Source organism: Cygnus olor, chromosome 9 (assembly GCF_009769625.2).
Source record: "Cygnus olor isolate bCygOlo1 chromosome 9, bCygOlo1.pri.v2, whole genome shotgun sequence".
NCBI lineage: Eukaryota > Metazoa > Chordata > Aves > Anseriformes > Anatidae > Cygnus > Cygnus olor.
Genome location: NC_049177.1, coordinates 25,171,912 through 25,194,857, shown reverse-complemented (window position 1 = coordinate 25,194,857; position 22,946 = coordinate 25,171,912). Strand labels below are relative to the sequence as shown.

The 22,946-nt window shown below is 44.4% G+C and overlaps 2 protein-coding genes across 6 annotated transcripts in view; one reads left to right on the top strand and one right to left on the bottom strand.

Annotated features, from left to right (window-relative positions):
- VEPH1 (ventricular zone expressed PH domain containing 1) overlaps positions 1-22,946 on the bottom strand; it is an 85,604-nt gene that overhangs the window by 47,682 nt on the left and 14,976 nt on the right. For all 5 annotated transcript variants that reach the window (XM_040566750.1, XM_040566746.1, XM_040566747.1 and 2 more), the window contains 3 exons: positions 18,459-18,633; positions 4,482-4,648; positions 2,470-2,679 (listed from right to left, as the gene is read on the bottom strand). In XM_040566750.1, coding sequence (XP_040422684.1) covers positions 2,470-2,679; positions 4,482-4,648; positions 18,459-18,633 — 552 coding nt within the window. The remainder of the gene's footprint in view (positions 1-2,469; positions 2,680-4,481; positions 4,649-18,458; positions 18,634-22,946) is intronic.
- PTX3 (pentraxin 3) lies at positions 8,548-15,120 on the top strand. The gene is made up of 3 exons (XM_040566751.1): positions 8,548-9,386; positions 9,779-10,309; positions 13,836-15,120. The coding sequence occupies exons 1-3, from the start codon at positions 9,239-9,241 to the stop codon at positions 14,447-14,449; spliced, it is 1,293 nt and encodes a 430-aa protein (XP_040422685.1). The 5' UTR covers positions 8,548-9,238; the 3' UTR covers positions 14,450-15,120.

The following is a 22,946-nucleotide window of genomic DNA, read 5'->3' as shown; positions in this document are numbered from 1 at the left end:
ACAAAGCACTCGAGTTCCCTAAAATATAAAAAATAAATTAAATAAAATAGGATAAAAGACAAAAGTCGCAAGGAGAACGTGTGAGAAAGACCCTCAGCTGCAACGCTGAAGGAAAAGGGAAGCCGTCAGGTGAACCCGAGCAGGCGACGCAGGGAAGCAGACCATGTCCCACGCCAGAGGATGCAAAAACCATACAAAAAAAAAAACCAAACACATTTGGACATCTTTTTAGAAAGCAAACCCAGGAGACTAGAGGAGCCAGCTGTCTCACACTGGAGAGTTCACCTCTACCACCCTTTGCACGTCGCTTTTAGAAATGTTTTTCGGTCAAAAGTCTCCTGGGTGCCACTAAAGCAGAGCCCACACAACCAAGCCAAGCGTGCGCCCACCTCTCCAAGCAAGCACTGCTCGTGGCATGGAGCTGGGCTGGAATGTAGCCACGGCTTTCAGCAGCCTGCAGCCCCTCAGACACATCAGGCATACGGCATGGGGCAGCACGGCGGTTACCTGACACTTAGAAGACTGGAGATTAATTATTCTGTGCAGGTTTGGCCCAGGCCCTGCATGTAAAAGTTGGATGTTACATGTATCTGCAGAAGCCCAGGGATTAAAAAAATATAAGAAAGTGTTCTGCAAATTGTTTCTTTGTAAACTTTACAGTAGTCTGTCATTTCCAATAATATACAAAGCACAACACATCCAGGTGGCTGCTTGCTTGTTCTTGCTATAAATCAATGAATAAGTAAATAAAGGCAAAATAAATTCTGTCCCTTTTAAGAAGGGGAACACAGCAGAAAGGCTGCCTCAGACATTTGCATGGAAGAGCTGGTTCATCATGCTAAAACACAGAACCAGAATTAAATCCTTGAGTCCTAATCCCAGCTGTGCTCTTTCACAGATTAACCAGTTATGAGCTGTAAAGCTTTTAGGAGTTCTTAACTCTGAAGTACTGCATGCAGAAATAAACACTGCCTGCTGCAGTTCTCAGCAAGGTAAATTTTACTGGGGTGATCTACATACATAAGGAGAGAACAACCAATTTCATTCATGCTGGAAGCTGCAGCCACACAACACGTGAGCGAGTCTGTGCAGAACGCCACAACATTACCCTGCGTTGTGCCACGTGTCCCCAGCCCATGAGCCCCTGGGCCCCCAGGCAGGACCCCACCTCCTGGGGAGGCTTTAAAACCTTTAAGATAGTCCGCGAGCCCAATCCATATACACAGGACCAACTTCTCCAGCCTTTATGGAGACAAACTCCAGTTGATTTGGTGCAAGGATCACTGATAGGACAAGGAAACTACAAGGATTCACCTCTGCCAAAATAAAATTACCCAGGTTACTGTATGGCAGCATCAGTACCAAACTTCGGCAAACAGATTTATTACATACTATTCATTTTCTGGCTATATAATCAAGTTTTATCACAGCCATGAAAGTTTGAATTATTTAGCAGGAGCTCCATGAACTCAGCAGAACATTATTTTTACCTTCACAGAACCGTGATTTGAGGCAGAGGGAAAATGTCTATTATTAGCGGTGAAAGACACATAAGCTTATAACCAGGAATGAAAACAAAAGTTGTATTAAAAATCACAGTTATCATAAACGAGTCTAGCTAGCTTGGTGTCCTCAGGGCACCCAAAGTCTCGAGCAGTCTGGTAATTTGCAAGTTCGCAGTGGTTGTCTCCCTCAGGCTGCATTTTTAGGAGCTGGGGATGGCAGCAGGGTCTACGGCATTTCCCAGTCCCGGTGGGACAAGGCAAACAGCGGTGCTTCGTCAGCAGCATCCCTCACAGCTGGGGCCATGGGGAGCTAGGGGCTTGGGGAGGGCAAGGGGCTGGGACCTGAGAGCTGCTCGGCGGTGTGTGTAGCACACTGAGCCTGTTCGTAGCACCTGGAGCAGGTGAGCATCGTTTCTACGTCCAAACTGCACATTTATGGCAGAAGAAAAACTCCAGTGCAGATGTGTTACTCTGTCACGAAACTCATGAAACAATTTTAGGAGTTTGTGGCTTTAAATCCTTTTAAGGCACAATGTTCCCACTGGGTCAGGTCCCAAACCAAGTTAACAGTGAAAATGTTCCGGTGATGAGGCCTGAGTCCAGCATCACTGCCGGGCACTTTCCTTATAAAGACATTTGTCAGAAGTATTCAATTAACTATGGCTACAAATGCAAAATAGCTGGATTACACTGTATTGGGGAGTTCATATTTCCCTACAAATGCAAAATAGCTGGATTACACTATATTAGGGAGTTCACATTTCACTGCATGATTGCAATGTTCCTGAAGACTATATGCATCTAAAATTCAGTATCATACCCAGGGTTTGCAATACCTAGTTTGGAATACTTATGTATATTGCTTTGTTTCTTTTGTTAAATGTTGTACAAACGAGCACACGCACACACACACGCACACACAGAGCCATCCCCCGAACCAACCAACTTTTGTTTTCAAGCTTACCTCATCAATATGTCCAACAGCTCCAAAGATCTTTGCCGTTTGCCCAATCAAACTTGGAAAACTCTCACCAATTTCTTTTAGCTTCGGAAGAAAAGCAGCTAAGGCTACCGGGTCATAGCCAGATATTTCTACAAGTATGTTTAGAATAGCATCGCTATGGCTAGGGTCTCGTAAGTGTCCCAATAGGCATGGAATACACTCTTTCAGCACCTATTTAAAAAAAACATGACAAAGATTGTGAATATATTTGTGAATTGTGAATACATATAACCAAAAGAGGCATTGTACGTTGGAGGGATAGAACTAAAATGCCAGACTTTGATTTAGCACAATAGTTTTCCACCTTTGTTGACCTTTGCACAAAGCTATTGCTGAGGTCAACAGAAGTTCAGCTCAACATATGGAACAAGGGTATGCTGTAGCCTTGAAATATTGCAGTTATGCATATTTAAGTAAGGAAATACTCAATTGTTTAAAAAAAGGCAAAAAAACCCTCACCAAATATTTCCTTTGCTCTGGGCCAGTTCTATACTTTATGGATTAAAACAACATAGGTCATCTTAGTCTTCCCCAGCGATACAGTAAATTAAAGTACTAGCAGAAATTTTTGATTTCCCCCAGCAACTAAATAACTTGACAAGGTTAATAGCTGGTACAAAACTAAAAATAAGGGGCAAGATCCTAGCTGCACAGAAATGCTGCAGGCAAGTTGTCATTTCTTACAACACACTTTTCAAGAGGTTGAAGGTCCAGTCCTTCAGAACACCTTACAAACAGGATGCAGTGTACTCAACTACCTACTGAATGATTATTTTACATGTATACTAATGCATGTCTACGTGTATACTAAGACACTTCTGACTGTGAAACTGCTGCGTGCATGTAAAACACATTACAGCACAGAATGAGGGCATAAAGTGACTTTTTTTTTTTCTCAAGTGGGCAATCAGTTTTAGCAAGTTGTTACCAATGGCTCTGCCAAAATATTGCAGGTACATGACTGAATAAATTGTTAACAGTGGTAAATGACAACACTTTGGATTTATGGAGTGTGTGGCACAGACACAAAGCACTGCACAAACATGAAATACTTTAAAGCTATTAAGGCTCATGACTAAAGACTTGCATGCTATTATGACAGACTGGTCCAACACCTGCTGAAGCCAAAGGGAGGCTTTCCACCAACTTCCTAGGACTTGGGAGGATGCTCCAAGTGCTCACTCGCACATTTTTTGGCTTATACATCTACTTTTCACCAGCGCAGCATCTCCACACACTTACAGCAAGCACCTGACAGTTGCACAAAGCAACCTCAGACGCGTCGGCTCCAGCGTGGAGCCTCAGCGTAGCCAGCAGTGCAGCGCAGGGCCCTTCGGCTGACGACTCTCCTACTTCCAAAAGCAGCCCTATTTCATCTGTGACAGGGTATCATGGTAAAGTTTCCTTGGCTATCTGGAGGAAGATATTAACTACCGCTGATTCCTGTTTTGCAAAGATTTGATAGATTCCATAAATTTACAAAGCAGGTAGCTTTGTGTCTTGTTTGAATGTGCTGGGTGCTGTCCTAGAATTTTCAAAGCACGGGATGCTTTGCCTCAGTTAATCTCCAGTTCACTCTTAATCAGTTCCTAACTCATTTTAGTTTTCCTTGATATATTACTTAACGCAGCTCACATATTCCAACAGAAATGTAGTTATGGGCATTAATGCTCAGCTCATGGAGCAAGAGCCAAAAAAGTAGAAAACAGTTCTGGTTTAACACAACCTTTTTGGTCCAACGGAGTCACTGTTACGTCCTCTTTATGATCAGATGGAGAATTTTAAATGGAATTAAAGAATTCACAGGGAAATCCATAGGAAAATCATAGGAAAGCACTGCCATGCATGTTACGGGACTCTTACTGTTCTGAGAGCAGCTAGCAGACACACTTTGCCAAGCCATGTGAAACAAATAACCTCCCCCAAAAGGGGGTGCAACATTTAGCAGTGAGATATTCCAAATGCAGTTTTACCCCAAGTTCTTTCTTCCTCGCCACGACCTGGAGGAGCCTGAGGAGGTGGTGCTGTTCGGCTTGGTGCAGCTGAGCCAGCAGGGCCACCAGCTCCCTCAGATGGAGGTTTATCGGCTGTGGTTGCTTCTCGTACAGGGAAGGCAGGACACGCAGCAGCATTGAGTTCCCTGAGAACAGAGCAAACAAGAGGCCGGTGACTTACTGTATGTCAGTGCCCCACAGCTAGGGAGCACGCTGGAAAATCAGCACACACCTGGAGACACCAGTTTTTAAGAACCATAAGTACAGAACCAGGGAGGTGTAAAATTCACTGTAGGAAATCATGTAGTGTGCCAAGAAGCGCAATAAATTATCTGAATAGAATGAATTATTGCAGGTATAACAATGTATGTGTAAAAAAAGTATTTCCTATTTATTATAATTTTCAGTCTCAAGTACAATACCATGAGAAGGCCACTTAACGAGCTTTCAGGTTTGGATGATAAATTGGTCTAGGACTCCACAAAGTGTGATTTAAATTAATAACTAAAAAAAAAAAGCTAGAAAGCACATAAAAGCTCTATTTCTCCTTTGTTGAGATTAAGGCTTTCAAATTAAGTAACCAGCATATGGAAAGAATAGTTAGTTATTAAGAGAACTAAATGTGCATGACAGTAAATTTGAACATAAATAGTTAAGGATGCCATTTCCAGGAATAGAAAGAAGCCAGAGAGAGTCAACTGCAGACAGACACAGATATGCAAAACCCTCTCTCACACATTTTCTTAAGATGTCTGTGCATAATTCAATTTGAAGCCCAGGCTCATACCAAAATACATAACTTCACATCGCTGTACATGCCTGCCTCAATATATTTAAGTTTCACTTGAACAACATATGGAAAACATCTGCCTATTGCAGTGCAGTATGGCTTCTTTTTGTAAACCCTTGAAAGTCCTTAAGGTCTCTTCGGATTTGGTTTCCAAGAGGAACTAGCACTCTGGCCTGCTGCTTTTTCTCCCACTTAAATCCAAGCCTTATAATTTTGGAAGATAAGCAGGTCAATTCACGGATGGTAGAAAGAGGATATATGGGTCAGACTTGATCGCATCATGCTCGTGCCAGATACAGAAAGAGCAGCCCAAGACACTGTTAGGTCTTACAACATCGCCCCTGAGGCAAGTAAATAAAATGAAGCTCATTGCAGACTCAAAACTTTTAGGCAAAGCAGTATGTAATGATCCTTAAGGGGTCCTCATGCTTTGGAGGAGTGTCTCCGCACTGCTTATCCAGCCTCACTTCTGCATCCTATTCTGAAGCATTTATTCTGCTTGAAGAGTTGTTGGCTTCTTCCTGAAGGCAGGGCTAACAACGAGGTTCAGACCCCACCTCAATTCCCATGGACATGAAGAATTTATGTCTTGTTCTGTTCTACAAATAAAGCACAAAGGCCAGTTGCAAACGAAGGGTATTTGCTGATGGATTACCCCAAACAGATTAGCAAGCAGTTCAGCTCTGGCCACTTTCTATCCATACCTTCGTGCACATCTCTTCCTGATGCTACCAGCATGTAAAAAAATTGAGGGGCACAAGAGTCACTAACTTACCATGGGACTCATGCTCCTAAGTGACAGAGGTTCTTTTGAAAACGCCTTTGACCTGCACACGCAGCTTATAGATTTTATTTTATAATTTTTAAACTACCCAGGACAGCAGCAGCAGCTGAGCACCAGGAAAGGCAGTGGTTGTGAGCAGTGCAGTTAAACACAGCCATCAAAGCACCAATTCGCCCACGGCTAAAACTAGAATGTTAAGATCGATTTACTTGAAGTTTTCTAGACTCACATCTGAGTTTGAAATTGAACAGTCTTGTAACCAAATGTACTGAAAAATTTCTTGTTCTCTGGATAATTTCGTGCTTACTGAATTAAGCCCTTTCTTTGTACTTGCGCATGTTTAGTTTCCACTGGAAGCTTTCTGCCCATGCAGAACAGACCCCTTAAGCTCCAGTCAAATTTTCAGCAATGGTAACAACTGCAAAAGATGAAATTTCCTTGTTCCTGGACAGGCAAAATTCTTGGTTTTAAGTATGGAGGGAAATGATTCAACAGAAAAACAAGAAGTAGCAGCTCTAAATGAAGAAAGACAGCCACTAGCCTGAGATTCGCCATTGCCTAAGCCAGAATATCACCGGTAGGAAGATATCTGGAAACTAAGACTAATTATTCACCCTGAGAAAACCTCCATTTTAACTATTGGATGCATTAGAGGAGGTGGTGTAATTTGCCATGACATGATGGATTGCAGTTATGAAACTTCTCTGAACAAAAGTACTTTGTACAAAAGTAAACTTGGGCAGCTCATCCAGTCACCACACAGCAAACATTACTGCCTTTATATCCACTAACCAGGATAAATGAAAAAAAAGGGCAAATTAGAAGCTAGCCCATCATTTTGGAGTGGTGTTTAAGTGACCTCACTGACACGGAATCCTTTTTAATTGAACAACCCCCATATACCAACCTGCAAACCATCCAAGCAGACACCACAGTTTGTGCCTGTTCTTTGTATAACTTAGGAAAGGTCATAAAGCATGACCCAATTCACTACTTTCTCCTGTCTGCATGTTTCCAGCCAGCTCTGAGCACCGTTGCCATTTGCCATACCTTCCCAGTTTCTAAGCAATTTCCCCATGTGCAGCTCACCAACCTTCTGCATTCTCAGAGCTCAGTCAGAGGCGATGCTCTGCCCACTCCCAACTAATTCACTTTGCTCCATCTTGCTTCATCTCGCTCAGCCTAAACCAAGAGCCTGAAAAGCACATTTGCTGTCTGAGAACGGAAAAACATTGTACTCAGCTCCTTAATTACCTTCTCTCCCTCTTCCTTCCCTACCACCCTTATCCCCAATGCTTTCCAGATTAGACTTGCTCAGACGTTCCAAGCAGACCACACACTGGGAATTATGCAACTCAGGCAGAAACTAACGTACAGTTGGGGACATCCGATGGCTGAGCCAGGCTGGCTGCAAGTCAGGCAGGGCAGAGGCACGTACACCAGCAGCAGCCACAGCCCCAGGACCATGCCGCACGCACGTTGGCCGATCCCCTGCATGCACAAGGAGTGGCAAAGGCAGCCACGTGCTCTGTCCCAGCTCTGCCCCATCCACAGCCCAAACCAGCAGCGCTGTGGAAACGAGGCTGGCAGTGCTGTGTGAACGTACAGCCCTGTTCTGGCCTTCACTCCGGGAGGAGTACTCTGGGAAAAGCACGTGCACCAAGAGCACTGCTTTCCCTGGCTGTCCCAAGCTGGGCAGAGAACTCTGAAAATGTTCACCTCTGCTTTACCAAACCGTTGGGCTTTGCAGGACACTGTGCCAACGTTACCATTTATTTCAGGTAGCAGGAGAGCAGCCGGAGGCCCCGCTGTGGCAGGAGCCACCCGCACGCTGTGGAACAGCCAGATGTGTGGTGCAGAGGAAAGGCACCGTGACAGGGCCAGCAGCGCGGGGAGCTTGACATCAAGCTCAGCAGTGCCGGGCTCTGGGCAGCCCTGTGCCGCTCCCAGAGGTGTGCTGAGGCCATGCGCACCTCCGTGCTACCTCCCCACACCTCCTGCCCCTGATCAGAAGCCCCGGTGGTGGAGCAGGGCGAGGAAGCTGTGGGGGGGGAGCGCGGGGCCCTCCCTGCCACCCCTGTGTGCAGCGCTGAGGGGCTGGGCCTGAGAGTCCCAAGCAGCAGGGGAACGCAGACTGCACGCTGAGTGCGGTTATGTAGGGTTTTTCCCCTCAGTTTTCTAAATATTTATATCCAATGTGTAACTTCTACCATCAGTATGTTACCCTTAATCTCAATTCTGCAATAATCAAGGGCCCATTAAACTGATAAGCTTGCCAGAGCTTAAGTGAGTCAACACCAACAACAATACTACTTGTCACTGGATTAACATCTAACCCACGAGTCCCTTGTTTTGTTGTTTCCAAGTGAAGAGAAACAGCTCTCATCCTGCAGCTGCTAACCTATGGGCTCCTGAAACAAAATACTAGCAGTAATGCCTTATCCACCAGTTACAAAGCTATTATTGGTAATTAGGACTAGAAAAAGTAAAACCCTAGCAAGCTGTCTTTATTTTTTTCACAAGTTCCCCTTTACTGTTTAAGGCAGCAAACTACCAGTATAAGAGAAGTTTTTAAATAAAAAACTATCAAAAAAAGTTACAAGATCTAGGTGAAACTGTACATATGTATCTAAACCAGTTGCAGATATATTTATTTCTCTACCAGTCCCCTCCAGAGCCCTGGCACATACCAACTGCAAAATGAGTTTGCAGAGAACATTTTCCTTTCCACAAAGGACACAAAATGGCATGAGTGATGCAGCCTGGGCTTTTAGGCAGCGATCTCTGAGTGATTTCATCCCCCGCTCTCACCCTCACTTCGCTGCATGTTACGGCAATCTGCTCTCGGAGGGGAAGTGGCAGCTCGCAAGAGCAGCTTTCCCCATTCCTTCCCCTCCATGAGGCAGTCCTTCTCCCCCCAGCGCAAACCTGGAAGGCTGCGATTGAGCAAGCTGCACGCCCCCTTTGCCTCGCCGCCAAAACCAACAACCAGAAGTGCTCTTATTACAACACTGGCACTAGCATCGCTCATTCATTCAAGCTGAGACACTCGGAGCATTTATTAGGGGCTCGCCGCGGCTCACTCGCAGTCTCGTCTCCGCTGAAGTCTGACTTCGACTTTAGCTCCAGACAGCTCAGCTATTTTCAGGAAGCAGCTGGAGAATGCTGCCTCAAGGAGTGCTTTCTCTGCTTACGCTGTTCTGTGTTTTCAGGGCTTCTGTTTCTGTTCTGGATGAAGATGACGACTATGATCTCATGTATGTGAATCTGGATAACGAAATCGAAGGTCCGGTTCTTGGGACTGAGGAAAGTAAGTAGATTAAGTAGATTTAAACTAAATTTCTGTTAAGTGCAGTATTGCATTCTTTGTTGCTTGCTCTTGTACCAATTGTTACAAAAATTTATTCATTTTAAGAGGAAGAAGCATGTGCTCTTACCAGTAGATTATTGTGAACAGCAAACGCTACAGTACTTGGATAGCGTGCCTTGGAAATTTGCTTTACACTATTGTTCCTGTTTTCCTGCAGAAGTGTGGGGTTGACAGTTTTAGAATTGCTCTAATACACACTGCCTTACCTTCCCATTTTGATACCGAAGGAAATGAACTGGCAGACTGGAGCGCATAAGCCTTGTGCAGAGCCAGATTTTGTTAAATACCCCTTCTTTTTAAAACCATAAGTGCATCTGCATCTTGCATTCCAGCTTCGTGTGACTGCCAGCGAGAGCACACCGAGTGGGACAAGCTCTTCATCATGCTCGAGAACTCGCAGATGAAGGAGAACATGATGCTGCAGACAATGGACGACATCCTGAAGGTGGACCTGCAGACGCTTAGAGCAGAACTGAGCCAGCTCGCTGCCAGCCTCGCTGGCACCTTCAGCACTGCGGTCGAGAAAGTCACTGCCCACGTCATCTCACAGGTAGAGCAGGCACTTGTGAGGAGCAGTGACCAAGGTGAAGAAGCCAAGGGGCTTCACGAGTCCCAGCAAGGAAAGCTTCTCGAGCACGTTCTGTTACTGAGCCACAACGTGTCCAACAGACTCAGCCGTCTGGAGAGCGCTTGCCTGAGAAGATCTGAGGCGGAGGCTCAAGAAACAGCTTTTCAGCAGGACAAATTCAGTCCCACCAGAGAAGACAACCTCATTTTGAACTCTCTGTGGAAAGAGCTACAGCAGATGAGAGCTGAACTGAAGGCATCGCAGAAATGGGCAGCTCAGCACTTGCTGCCAGCAGGTAAGTCCACACACGTTATTCTTTACTGGTGAGCTCTTTGGTTGGCCTGTCAAAGCAGACATCCTATAAACATTTACCTCCACATAGTACTCCAAAGCAGTCTTATGAATAGCCCAGAAGCTCTGAGCAGTCTGCAGATACAGGGAGGAAACCCAGTAAGTGTTCTTGAAAAAAGAGGCGTTGAGCTTTTCAAAGAAGGGATCAAAGCAGGGTTTAATCAAAGTCCTTACACAGGGCAAAGCAGCCACCCAGCTAGGATCCCACCTCCTGGAGGCTCTCCTAGATCAAAGCAGCTGCCAAAGAGCAACAAACATATTTTAAACATACAAAATATATTCTCTCACCTTTTACCTTCCCAGCTGGTAACTCCCACATATACTCGCTAGTCACTAATGCTCCTGTCCTCCTCCTGCGTGTACCCAATCCTCCTTCCTCCTGAGCTAAGCGCTGCCTCCTCCTCACCAGCTCTGATGCCCAAGAGCAGAGCCAGGGCAGAGGACGTGCTGCTGGTGCCAACCAGCCACAGCTACGCATGCTTCCTGCAGCAGGGAGGGCACGTTCACTGCACGCAACTGTCAGGACAGAATGCCTTCCCCAAGCAAGGGAGCCTGCAAGTAACACAGCAGAACTGACACACTAATTTTTTCTTCCAAAAACGTTGGTACTGGTGAGCAAGCAAGGTAGCCATAGAAAGATGAGCTCGTATCTCAAAATTCATTGCAGTTTTTCTGTGCACTGTAATGTGTCACCCAGCAGAAGTAGCTATGACACCTTAGGTATGGCAGAGCAAACCCCTACCTAAAGGGCGTGGGTGCAAAGTTGCTGCATGCACAGCGTAACCACGTTGAACGTAACTCTGCCTACTGGATAACTGGTGCTGCATGTTTTCTAAGAGCTGACATATCTTTGATGATCACATATTCCACAAACAAAAGTTTTACGGTAGTATAGAAAACACAAAACACACAGAAACCTACACTCACAGAATCCCACCCGTGTGAATAGGGAGTTGGGTGGTTACACCAGCCTTGGCAGTGAGCCGTTAGCAATGCCACCAGCATGAGCTCTTACACAGGTGAGCAAAGTGTGCTTTTTGCAGCTGCAAAAACCAACAACAACTTACACGAGCCTATTACGCTGCAAGCACAACAATAGTTTATAACAAAGCATTTTACAATCCAACAAATCTCTCCTTCAATGGAGAACATTAATTCAGCTTTGTAAGTAAATTGCTTTTACTTCTTTACTGTAATATTTTGGTAATCTGCATGTCCTGGAAGTAGCTCTTACAGCATATTCCTCCTCCCCTCCCTCCCCCAACACATGAATCTCGCCTTCCAAAAAGCATGATCTCACCCTTTATCTCCCCTGTAACACGGCCAGCCTTGCAGTCAGTTACTGTGCGCTGGGTGAGAGTAAAAAAAACTCGCTCAGCTTTAAAGATCCCAGACTCAGCACTGGAAATTCAGAGTATTTCCACTAGTTCCTACACGATTTTATAGAAAGCGTTTTGTTTTTTTTTTTCCTTTCTTAATTTAAAAGACACATTTTAAGTACTTCCAGGGTCTCCCTCCCTGGATATTTTTTTTCAAGGGAATTTTTAGCAACTGACTTTAATTTCTCCCATCTTGAATTACTGCCAGACACTCTTGAGGGATTTTCAGATCACACTTTTTGTTCTTCAGCGAGGCTGTTTTTAATTTTGTTTACTCCTTGACAATAAAGCCAGAAAGCTTGCTCATTAAAAGCCATTTCACAATAGCATTCATAAGAAGCATTTTAAGGAGCATCCCCAACAGTTGCTTGCTGCCCCTCAAATCTCTCTCTCAAAAAAAAAAAAAAAAAAAGAACGAAGAAATGTAAAATCTGCCCAAAGTTTAAAGGAAGCAGTCTATGAAATAACACAGCAGCACTATCCAGAAGGACACAAAGAGTCCTTCATGCACTGAGGCTGAAATTTCCACGCACGTTTTAGACATTTTAGATCCTCTAGCTTGTTTAAACAGGAAATGAACCAGCTTAATTATAGAAGGGGGCTGCTTTTCCCCCTCCCACTTAGCGTACTGAGTTGTACCTAAGGACCAGGGAACAGCACGTTAGAATGCCAAGAATGTCTTGTGTTTAGTAATCATCAGACACTTCTCTAATAACCGTGAATTCCTGTTAATAGCTTTAATAATCTAGCTTCTATTACAACATATTGATAAATTGGAGAGGGAAGGGAAACTGCTTTAAAGATACTAAATATTGGAAACATGAGAAACAACTAACCAGTGCAAGAGTTACCAACAGCCCTAAAGCCAGGGTCAGAAAAGGAACTGATAAAAAAACAAAAAATACATCTCAGCATGCTTCTGCCAACACTCCCTGCTCGTGCTTTCCAGCAGCCCGTCCCACTCTGCTGCTGGAGGATGCTGCCTGAGACCAGCTGCAGGAAATCGCCAGGACATAGGCACGCGTTTGCAAAGGACAGGGGAACCAGCGAGGATCTGAAACTGCTCTCAAGTATCTTACTTAGTACAAGATCCTATTTGTAGTTAATCCACCACAAATCCGCCCCAGGTGCTAGTTGTGCAGCCCTGGGTTCGTGCTGACGTAACCAAACAGGGCTGGCTCAGGAAGGCGCATTTTCAGCTCGTGCTGTTATGGGGCAGCATCAACAACAAACAGCCTGTGCTGCTCCGAGCGCAGCGAGCTGGCAGGGCTCCTCGGGTCACATCACAGCCCCGATAACCGATGACATTTCCTGAGCCAGAAACAGGACATACGAGATCAAGCCTTGCCCTCAGAAGTGAGCCTAAATATAGGCACCGAAACACCGTCAGAAATCTGACAGGCAACGCGTCAGCACATCCGTTCGTCCCTCGGGCCTGAGGTGACCGAGTGCCGGCGGCGCTGCCCCAGTTCGGACGGAGGGCTGCGGTGACAGGGCTTCCCCAGGGCCACGCTCAGCTCCTGGCGGGCACCGTTCCACCGTATTGCGTTGCACAGAACGGACATACCGAGCCCTGCTGGTACTCGGAAGACCGTCATCAGGTATCCAGCCCAGCAGGACACGCTACAGCTGCTGGTGACACAGCTATCCGGTGGCTCTGTGCCACCGGCCCCGGCAGCATTTCACACTGCTATCCCAGGAACGTCACAGTACATAAAACTTCCAGCCTGATAGATTGGCAAACCCATCCCTTCACCATAACATGGCCAGGACAGGCAGGCAGCGTTAAAACTAAATGCCCATTTTGTATGCTACAGGACAGCAATACACTTTTATGGTGAAGGGAAGGCTGGGTCTTGTTAAAGTAGCATGATTAGCCCCTAGGCTCATTGCCATACCAAGTGCTAAGCAAATTCATCCATCAGACCTGCTAGCTTCCTCAAAGCACCCCGTAAGTGGGTCCCTACATTCCACAGGATGAGCCAAACCAACAGCTCCCTCCGAAAAGTCCAGAGGGGAGCATATGCCAAGGGTCCTAACTGTGCATGTACAAACCTTTACTTACATAATCTTTCTAATTAACTTTTTCAGGCTGCGAAACAGCAATTCTATTCCCAATGCGTTCAAAAAAGATCTTTGGGAGCGTTCATCCAACTGCTGAAATGACCCTCCGCTCCTTCACTGCTTGCATCTGGATCAAAGTGACTGAGGTTTTGGACAAAACTATTGTCTTCTCCTATGGAACCAAGAAAAATCCATACGAAATTCAGCTTTATCTCAGCCGTGAGTCTGCAGTGCTTGCTGTTGGCAGCGACCAGCGCAAGTTAGTTGTCAAAAATGTAATTGTTCCTGGGAAGTGGATCCACCTCTGTGGCGCCTGGAGCTCGGACAACGGGACCGCGTCCCTGTGGGTGAACGGTGAACTCGCAGGCACTGCCGCGGGCGTTGCTGACGCTCACACTGTTCCAGACGGAGGAATTTTGCAGATCGGTCAGGAGAAGAATGGCTGCTGTGTTGGAGGTGGATTTGATGAAGCTTTAGCCTTCTCAGGAAAATTAACAGGCTTTAACCTGTGGGACAGAGTGCTCAGCACCGAAGAGATAGCAGCGCTGAGCGGAGAAGATGCGTGCAGTATCAGGGGCAACATCATCGGGTGGGGAGTCACAGAAGTTCTGCCATACGGAGGAGCTCAGTATGTTTCTTAAACTCTTGTAAAACAGTTTCTGAAGCAGAGAACGTATTTCATTAAGAGCAGAATGCCAATGCATACAAGTACACAGAGCTGAAAGAGCCTGCACCTCCCAACCTCCCAAGGAAGACTAGCACTGCAAGTTTACAGAATGAGGTACTGTGGAGATGGGATTTGATCTCTACCTGCTGTTTTGGCAAAACACTGAAAATAACACATCAAGGCTTGACATTGGAAAAGCTATTCCTGAGGTCAGACGACCGCTGTCTCTCTGGCTTACATATAAAAATGAGTGCCACTGTGGACTGAGCAGAACCGGACTCCTACAGTTCCTGCTAAGCTCCTACATGTCTCCGCAGAACAGATGCAAAGCCGCACATCTTCCAGGCTTCTCCAGTTGTTGGTTTTTATAGTGCTAATGTCAATTGTGCAGAGGAACCACAAAAGCCAAGAAGCATGTTGTTTATTAAGTGTTGTTAGTAATTTGTAGACTACAATAAAACTAGCTTCTTGTTTAAAGCATTATTTAATGCCACGGATTGACCTAACATATAAAAGTAATATTCACCATCATAATCCGATGTTACATTCTGAGAAAACACAGCTGTATTATACTGTAAATTGACTTTGTAATAATTTTATTGAAATTATTTTTGTAAAGTTGTTCTGTAAATAAAGATACTTTACTAAACTAAGATTTTCCATGGCATTCATCAGCTGGAACTCTTGAAATATATAGAAAATGGGAATTTTTCCATGTTGTTAACCACTCAGTTTTAGTTGCTAATAGAGAGAAAAACAAATATTAACATCTCACACAAATGGAGAGACCCTCCCCTCAGAGGACTGACCTCCAAGCACTTGGCAAAGCCAGCTTTACTGGTCTGTCATGGTAACAAGCCCCCCGTGGACACTGACACGTGGAGGGATCTGCTGCTCCAGCAGCTCTCCATCGTGGGCAGGGTTGCTCGTGCAGAAGGAACGCTGACACTGACAAATGCGCTTCAACCCGAGGGGATTCCTCAATGTATGCTGAAGCCTCTGAACAAGTTATCTTGGAAAATGTCTTATTCAAAGCAATTCTTACTTTCACTGGAAGCAGCACACCTTTCTGCTCTATTCCCATTTTCTTTCTCACTCTCTACAGATGTCTTAAGGACACGCTCTGAAAAGTTGCTGCTATGTTCTTTCCCGAACACAATGCAGCTACCAAATCCTTCCTTTCGCAACACAGAAGTAGTAAGAAAAAAGCTATGACAAGGTAATTTCCACTTGACTACGCCATTCAAGGGGGTTATGCTTCGCAGCTGAAGTTACACAATCTGCTTCAACATTTTGGCAATGCTGTGTATTTAAGGCAAAACTAACTTCTCAGAATGCTGGAATTTCTCCTACTACTTGCAATAAAAATGTAAAAAGCCCTTACTAAATAATATCTGCAAATAACCTGAAGTACAGAACGATGAAAGGTTACCTCTGTTCATCTGATGTCAGCCAGAAAACACATCTTCAGAGTTAAGAAAAACACTCTTCTTCCCAACATTGTGCAAGCGCAAAAATACTCTCAAATCCTCTTTCCATACACTGCCATCCATTAAATGAAAACAAATGTCCATGAAATAAAGCAGAACAAGCGAAATCCTCAAAAAGATTACCGAAAGTCATTCCTGGCTGCTTTTCTTTACTGTTCCTCATACCTGAAATGCTTCGTCTTTCAAGTATCCTTTTCCTATCTCCGCACTGGTTTGGCAGATTACCAAACGCAAAGCCGGTCCTTTCGTTCCCATCGGCTCAGCTGGAACACCCTCCTCTTTCCAACCGCTTTTCTTTCCCTTTCTAACCTCCACAAACAAGCAGAGCTTTCCCACGGCCAGTCCCCTCCCGCCCAGTACGAGGCACCTCCACCACCATGCTTCTCTTCTCTTCCCTTCAGCACTGAGCTAAATTTTTCTTTGTTAACAGTTACTTGGCCCGTTTGGAAGACACAAATTAAGAAGTATTTGGGGCGAGTTTGGTCTCCAAATACAGAAGAGCCACTGTGATCCTGCTCCTGCACTGAGAACATAAACTCGAAGGAGCAGACATGAGTCCCATAAGCTGGTGTGTGGCGTTGAGCTCGGCCCTGCTCTGTAACCAGCCTCTGCCCAGCACAGCAGCACGTGTGCGCTGCCCCAGCTCCCCCAGAAGACAGAGCAGCAGTGGGACTCTCAGATGACTGCAATGACTGCAGGGTGGTTCTGCTGCCGTCCCCTGGAAGCAGGAATAAGGCTGCCTGGTCCCTTATCCTGATGGAAGGTGCCAGCACGCGGCCTGTCAGCATCACGCGCGCGGCACAGACACATGCGTGCTTGGAGGCTGAGTTCACACTAAACAGAACAGAGTAGTTACACGCTCACTCTAAAGAGCTCTCTTAACTAGTACGATAAGAAACTGATTGTGCAGCCAAGCAGTTGCCCCAAGTAGCCAAAAACCCAGTCAGCTCTCAAACACCCGCAGGCAGCGGGCCAAAGCCTACTATCAGTCTCGCTGGTGCCACTAGGCTGCACCCAGTCTGCGCAGCACCAGAACAAGGCCCTTTGTCTCTGCACTGCTTCGTAAAGCCATCTTTAACACCCCCTTGCTTCCCTTCTCCCTTCTGCAAACAGTCTCTACCCATGGTTCTTAGCCTGCTGCACACACCAGCCTTTTCATGCCTGAAACACAAATTGTGTACGGTGCCATTAAGCCAGTACGTGAAGCAGAGCACTGTGCCTATGCAGAGTACTCTCGTCCAATCTGCAATTTCCATCTCTGATGTCTACAGCAACATCTGCTGGTAGAATAATATAAATACATGAAAACCAGCAGGCACAGTCGAATCCTTCAGTTGTGGGCATTTGTCACTCTTTTCCTAAACTTATGACTGTGCCACAAAACTTGTGTCACTTCATCTTTCTATTCATAGTGCCGTGCCTCCCGTGGCAACATACAACAAACACATACATACCCATGTCACAAGTCTTAAAAGAATTATCCATGTGGCTTTGTAAGTTAACAAAATCCTGTTCTTGGACTACTCTATCAGTATGATCACACAGCTCATACATATTTCTTTCTTTTTATCGTATTTATCACATTTGTCCTTAAACAAGTTAGACAGAAATAAGCAAACTCTTACTACAGTGTTTTAAGGGCCAAGTTACTTTCTAGCTCAGGGTATCCCTCCACATAATACCAAAAAATAACTAGCACCATTTTTTGTTTTTTAAATAATGCACAAATTTAGTTCAAGGGCTTAATATTTTCATAATATTCACGGCATAATTAGACAGCTATTGGTACTCATTGCTATTACCTGTGCCTGAGAAAACAATGGCTTTACTGCTGCAGTAGCACCATATTGCAATAAATACTGTGAACTTTACTACCTCAGCCAAAATGGACTTACTTTTGCAGAGGTATGAATATTTTTGGTTTCTTTTTAAACCACAATAGTGAAATTTATGGAGTTTAGCAACAAAACTGTCTAAAACTACTGATGTGGGCGAGACTAAAGCATCGCCATGAAGCTTTTATATCTTACATCTGACTACTTTGCCACAAAATGGGATTCATTTCATCCTCATTTATATTTTGGAATATTGCCAATGACACTAATAGAAAGGATAAGAGCCCAGTAACTAGCGTCTCCTAGCACGGCTTATTATTTGAAGTCCATTAGTATAATGCCATAACAACTACAGACATATTTCCTGCCCTACGGGTCATCCAATCTGCAATGAATCTTCCACAGTCAACAAGGTTCATTAAATTCACATAGTCTTGGAAGGTGTTCCTTGATGCATTCTGTTATTTTAGATTGCATCTGATATATTTCATCAAATGTTTATGAATGTTTGCATGCATGTTTTATACATACATGTCTCATAAGTGTTTTTATGCATAAAACGTTTATTTGTATGTTTGTATATACACCTGCTATAGACTAATTAATGTAATTATGGGCACACTGCAGGACTAAACCCAAAATCTCAGTGTGTTCATACCTTGAAGGACACTTTTGACGATGGCATCTGTGTGATCAGCCAGCAGGTCCGCCTTGGCTATTGCAGCCAAAGATAGGTAACTCGACATGTTTCTGCACAGCTCCTTATTGCCGCTCTGGAGAAATTTCACCGCCACTGGGACAGCTAAGGCCATTACTGGAGGTCGATTGTAATTCTGGAACAACATGAAGAAACACTGAAAAATAGGCAGCTGAAAAAAATTATTAAAATGAAATCTCCTGCTGATCAGAATTGGAGGAAGAAAAAAACAGGTCAAAAAAGGTTATGTTTTGGTAACACCACTGAAAACAGACTTCAAAGAGAGAGCACATAAGGAAACTTAAAACTGCTGCAGCAGGAGATGATGACAATACATCCATTTTTGTATTTTGCAAGAGGAGGAGAAAACACGATACTGAGTGCACTACTTAAACATTAACCGCTGTAACATTTCCAACAATACTTTTTGTTTTGTGCCATCAGAGAACACAGCAGAAACCATATCCATCATCCAGACAGAACAGGTAATTTTCACCCCAAAGCACAGGAAACACCTCAGAGCATCACTCCCGCTGTTGACCAGTAAATACTACTCACCACACTAGCAGATCCACCACTGCCTTTTTCCCTACCTGCAGGCACAGCGTCCAGGCAGCATTTTGCTGCTGCTGCTGCGAGGTTTGCTGACTTCCCCTGCCCTGCATCCTCCGATGCCCTGCTACCCTGCAACACCCACCCTCCCCAGAGGCCAGCTGGGGAAAGCTCAGAGGCCTGAACTGCATTCACATCCAAAAACGGCATCAGAGCACAGGACAAACACAGGGGAGAAAACCCTAGAACCACGCGGTTCTGCAGCACAGGGTCTCCCTTGTATTTGGCATGACTACGATGTTTCTGTCCGAATTCCTCGTTTGTTTAGTTGTGTTCTTCAGAATTTACAGCAAGGCATGAATATGGCAGCCATGTGTGATGACAGCCCAAAGCTGTAACTCAAAACCTTACAGCACGATCCACTGAACATTAAGAACTCTTTTCAAATTGCAGCTCCAAGTAAGTGAAAACAAAGAAGCCCTTTTTTGAAGGACAGGGGGTAGATGTAATTAACTCTGAAATCAAAGGCACACCTGTCAAACGAGGAAAAGAGTACACGTGAGAAGGTGTTCTGGAAGGCTTGTTCACAGGGTAACCCACAATTTTCCTCTGATAATTAAGATTTCCTTTCTTAAATTCCAGTCAATTCCTCTGACTGAACACCAGGCTCAACCGAATTTTTTCCTACACCTGCGACTAGAGACAGCTCACTTCTGTCCTCAAAATGGCATCGAGCTTCAGTGATCTTAGGGTTATCTGCACACACACATACTTACGTCTTGAGGTTAGGGTAAGGATTTCCTGCAACTATTTGTGTATGCAAAATTGTATGCACAGATTATAAACATCTATTGCCCATTAAGTTCCCAAGTTAAGTTACCTCACTGCCCTTGAAACAAGTAGGACATATTTGTTTACGTGCAATTGAGGATCTACATTCTTTCTAAAACCTCCTTAATCAGTGCTTTTCTCTCATCTTCACTCAGTTTTGAATATCTCTTTGAAACCAGAGTATGTCGTTGTTTTTGAAAATAGTCCTGCAATATGATTATATTTAATTAGCATCGGAAATCACAGGCAACCACTGGCACCCAGATGTTCCAGAAAGCAACAAAGTAGTGCAAATAAAGGCAGGCCAGAGTTAACACATGCTCATTCTGGAGCAGCACTGAAAAAAATAAATTTAAACCCAAGAAAAAAAAAAATCTGTTGTTCCATATACCCAGCTACGTTGCCTGCTAGGCCAGCTCTGCCTCTGTGAGTAGTAACTGCCTTGGCCATTAGCCTCACGGAGAGCAGGGCTGACCCTAATTAAGGCTGCAGTTTGCTGCTCAACCAATGCAAAAAAGCCAAGTTAACTGGCTGTGAGGATTCATCCCTGCAACAGAGACCTGCCAAGCAGTGCAGTGCTGCAGCAGCTCCGGGACGGTCCCTTTGCACCAGCCCCTAAGGAAGAACAGGCTGCAGCAATGCCTAGGCATCGACACAGCTCACTGGGGCAACTGCCACATGACCAAATACTGCATTTTAACAAAAGCCCTTAGAATGAATAGACCTTTAGGCAGCAGCATATTTAAATCAACATAATGCCTCCTTGCGTTTGGAGGAGAGGCACTACTGAGTAGGAGCCAAATTCTGCCTCCATTTTATACTCTAGGGCTCCATGGAGAAAGAAGGGGAAGATAAGACTTGGCCCTCTGACTAGGATTTAAAAGATCTAAGAAAATTCCAAAAAATGGCATTTTTTCTTAACCTATGATAAAGGTGAAATAGTTAAGAAAAGGTTTTAATTCAGATGGAAGGAGAAAGGTTCCATTTGCTCCTTTATAAATAATATCAGGGCATGACAGCACACTTACGTGTAGGTGACAATGAAAACCAGATTTCAATAATATGATATAGTGCTGTTTGCAAACCTAGGGGACCTCCCTGCTGCTAATATCAACAGAAACATGCCGTGAGATTCAACCCAGCTGTCAGATATTCATTACTACTTCAACTAACCCTCGCATATTGCATAAAAACCCAGTTTATGCCTTTCATTCTTCTTTTATGCGAAGAAACTTGCTCAAAGCAGCTCTGTTTCAGAGAGCAGTACATGTTGTTATAATTCCCACTTCAGTGAACTCCTTTCTCAAAGCAATCTGTAACACAGTACAATCCTGAAAACATTTGGATAAGAGCTCGCTTGATTTAGGCACGCAGTTGCCAACAGCACAGACTGAAGGCTTGGACGAGCCGTGGCGCACTGCAGCATTCTTATGAAGTACGATATGATTTTACAGTCTACAGCCTTTGGTCTGGAAAGTTTAAGTGGTGCTGCAGCCAGCATCCAAATCCAGTTACTGCCTCACCCCCAGAGACACAAGACAGAAGGGGAAGTAAGCAGCACCCCCAGGAATGCACTGCGTATCAGGGGGCACGGCCCTTAGCAAAGCCAGCCGTTCACAGAGAAGGGCAGACAGGATGCGACCCCCCCGGCACACCACTGACCTTCAAAGGATGCTTTACCAGGCCCTGCTCCGGGGTGCAGCTTACGAATCGCAGCTCCCAGCTGCCAGTGCAGCACAGAAGAAATCCTGCTAAATCTCATCCACAGACTTGACCTCATGTCTGGCTAGAATAAACTCCTACTCTTCCTAAACCAACACCAGTGACAACCTGGCTTCAGGATAAGGAAGTTTCATCCTTCTTTTAATATTTTATTATAATACTTTTTTGTGTGTCGTCAGAGTGAGGGACCGAGAGTAAACAACTGACCACAAATGATTGCAAACTAAAATTTAATTGAAGAAAATTCATCTTTAATTCCACTTTTTTTTCCTGAAACTTCTTGTTTCTTTTGGATTTTAAATACTTTCAGCAAAACTAGATGAGGAATCTCAGTAAGTTTACTGAGCAATCCTACAAGGGGCTAAGCAGCAGCTTTCATGGCACAGTGACATACTTGTGCCAGTACCACTGCAATTCTTACAACGAAAGAACCAGAAAATACACATCTGATTTTAAGAGGTACAGAAAGCAATTATGAGACAGCAGACATGCTGCAAACACCACCCCAAAGCAGTCCACACAAAAACACACTCCATAGCATTTGGAGAAACAACTGCTGTATCTGACCCATACATTGTACCCACAGACGAGACTCTGGAAAGAACCCTGATTTCTGCTCCTCACTAGATAACTGTACACAGATTTCTCTAAGGGCCAGTCCAGTGTATGATAGTTTTTTTTCCCAACAAGAAATAATATTGCTTGCAGTCCCTGCTTTTAAAATATAGTAAATATATATATATATATATATATATATATATATAAAAATCCCATATTAAATCAGGTTGGGTCTTAGGGGGATTTTTTTCCTCCTCCCCATCTTTAAATGGCTTTTCACCCTAAGATTACCTTCTTAGAAAGCCTTGGAATAGCCTACTCCTACCCTAAAAGGCTGCTGTATACTTTGAGGTCTTATTTTTAGTCTTCCATTTACAGGGTTCAAATAGGACCTATTTTCAGCTGTTCTTCTAGCAAACATTTTTGGGACCTAAATACTTTTTCCATATTATTGTTGCTGCCTCCAGCATTTAGTAAAATATTCTAAGAAATTATTTCAACACTCTTGGCCAGGGCATAACCTCTTTCTAGTCCTCTGCTTAGAGCTGTAGCAATCAGGTTTTAGGTCAGAAGTCAGTCTTCTGCGTTGTATCTGGACTCAGCTTTTGCAATCCAAATTTAAAGGGAGAGTCTCCTTGCTGACAGGATATCCAATGACCTAAATGCCACGTTATTAAAATGTCTTCAGTATTTTTCTGCCTTCCAGAACAATTCCAAAGAATAACCTCCTTCCCGATATTAAGTGCTTTCCAATGAAACTTTCTGTAACCACAGAAAATGGTAGCC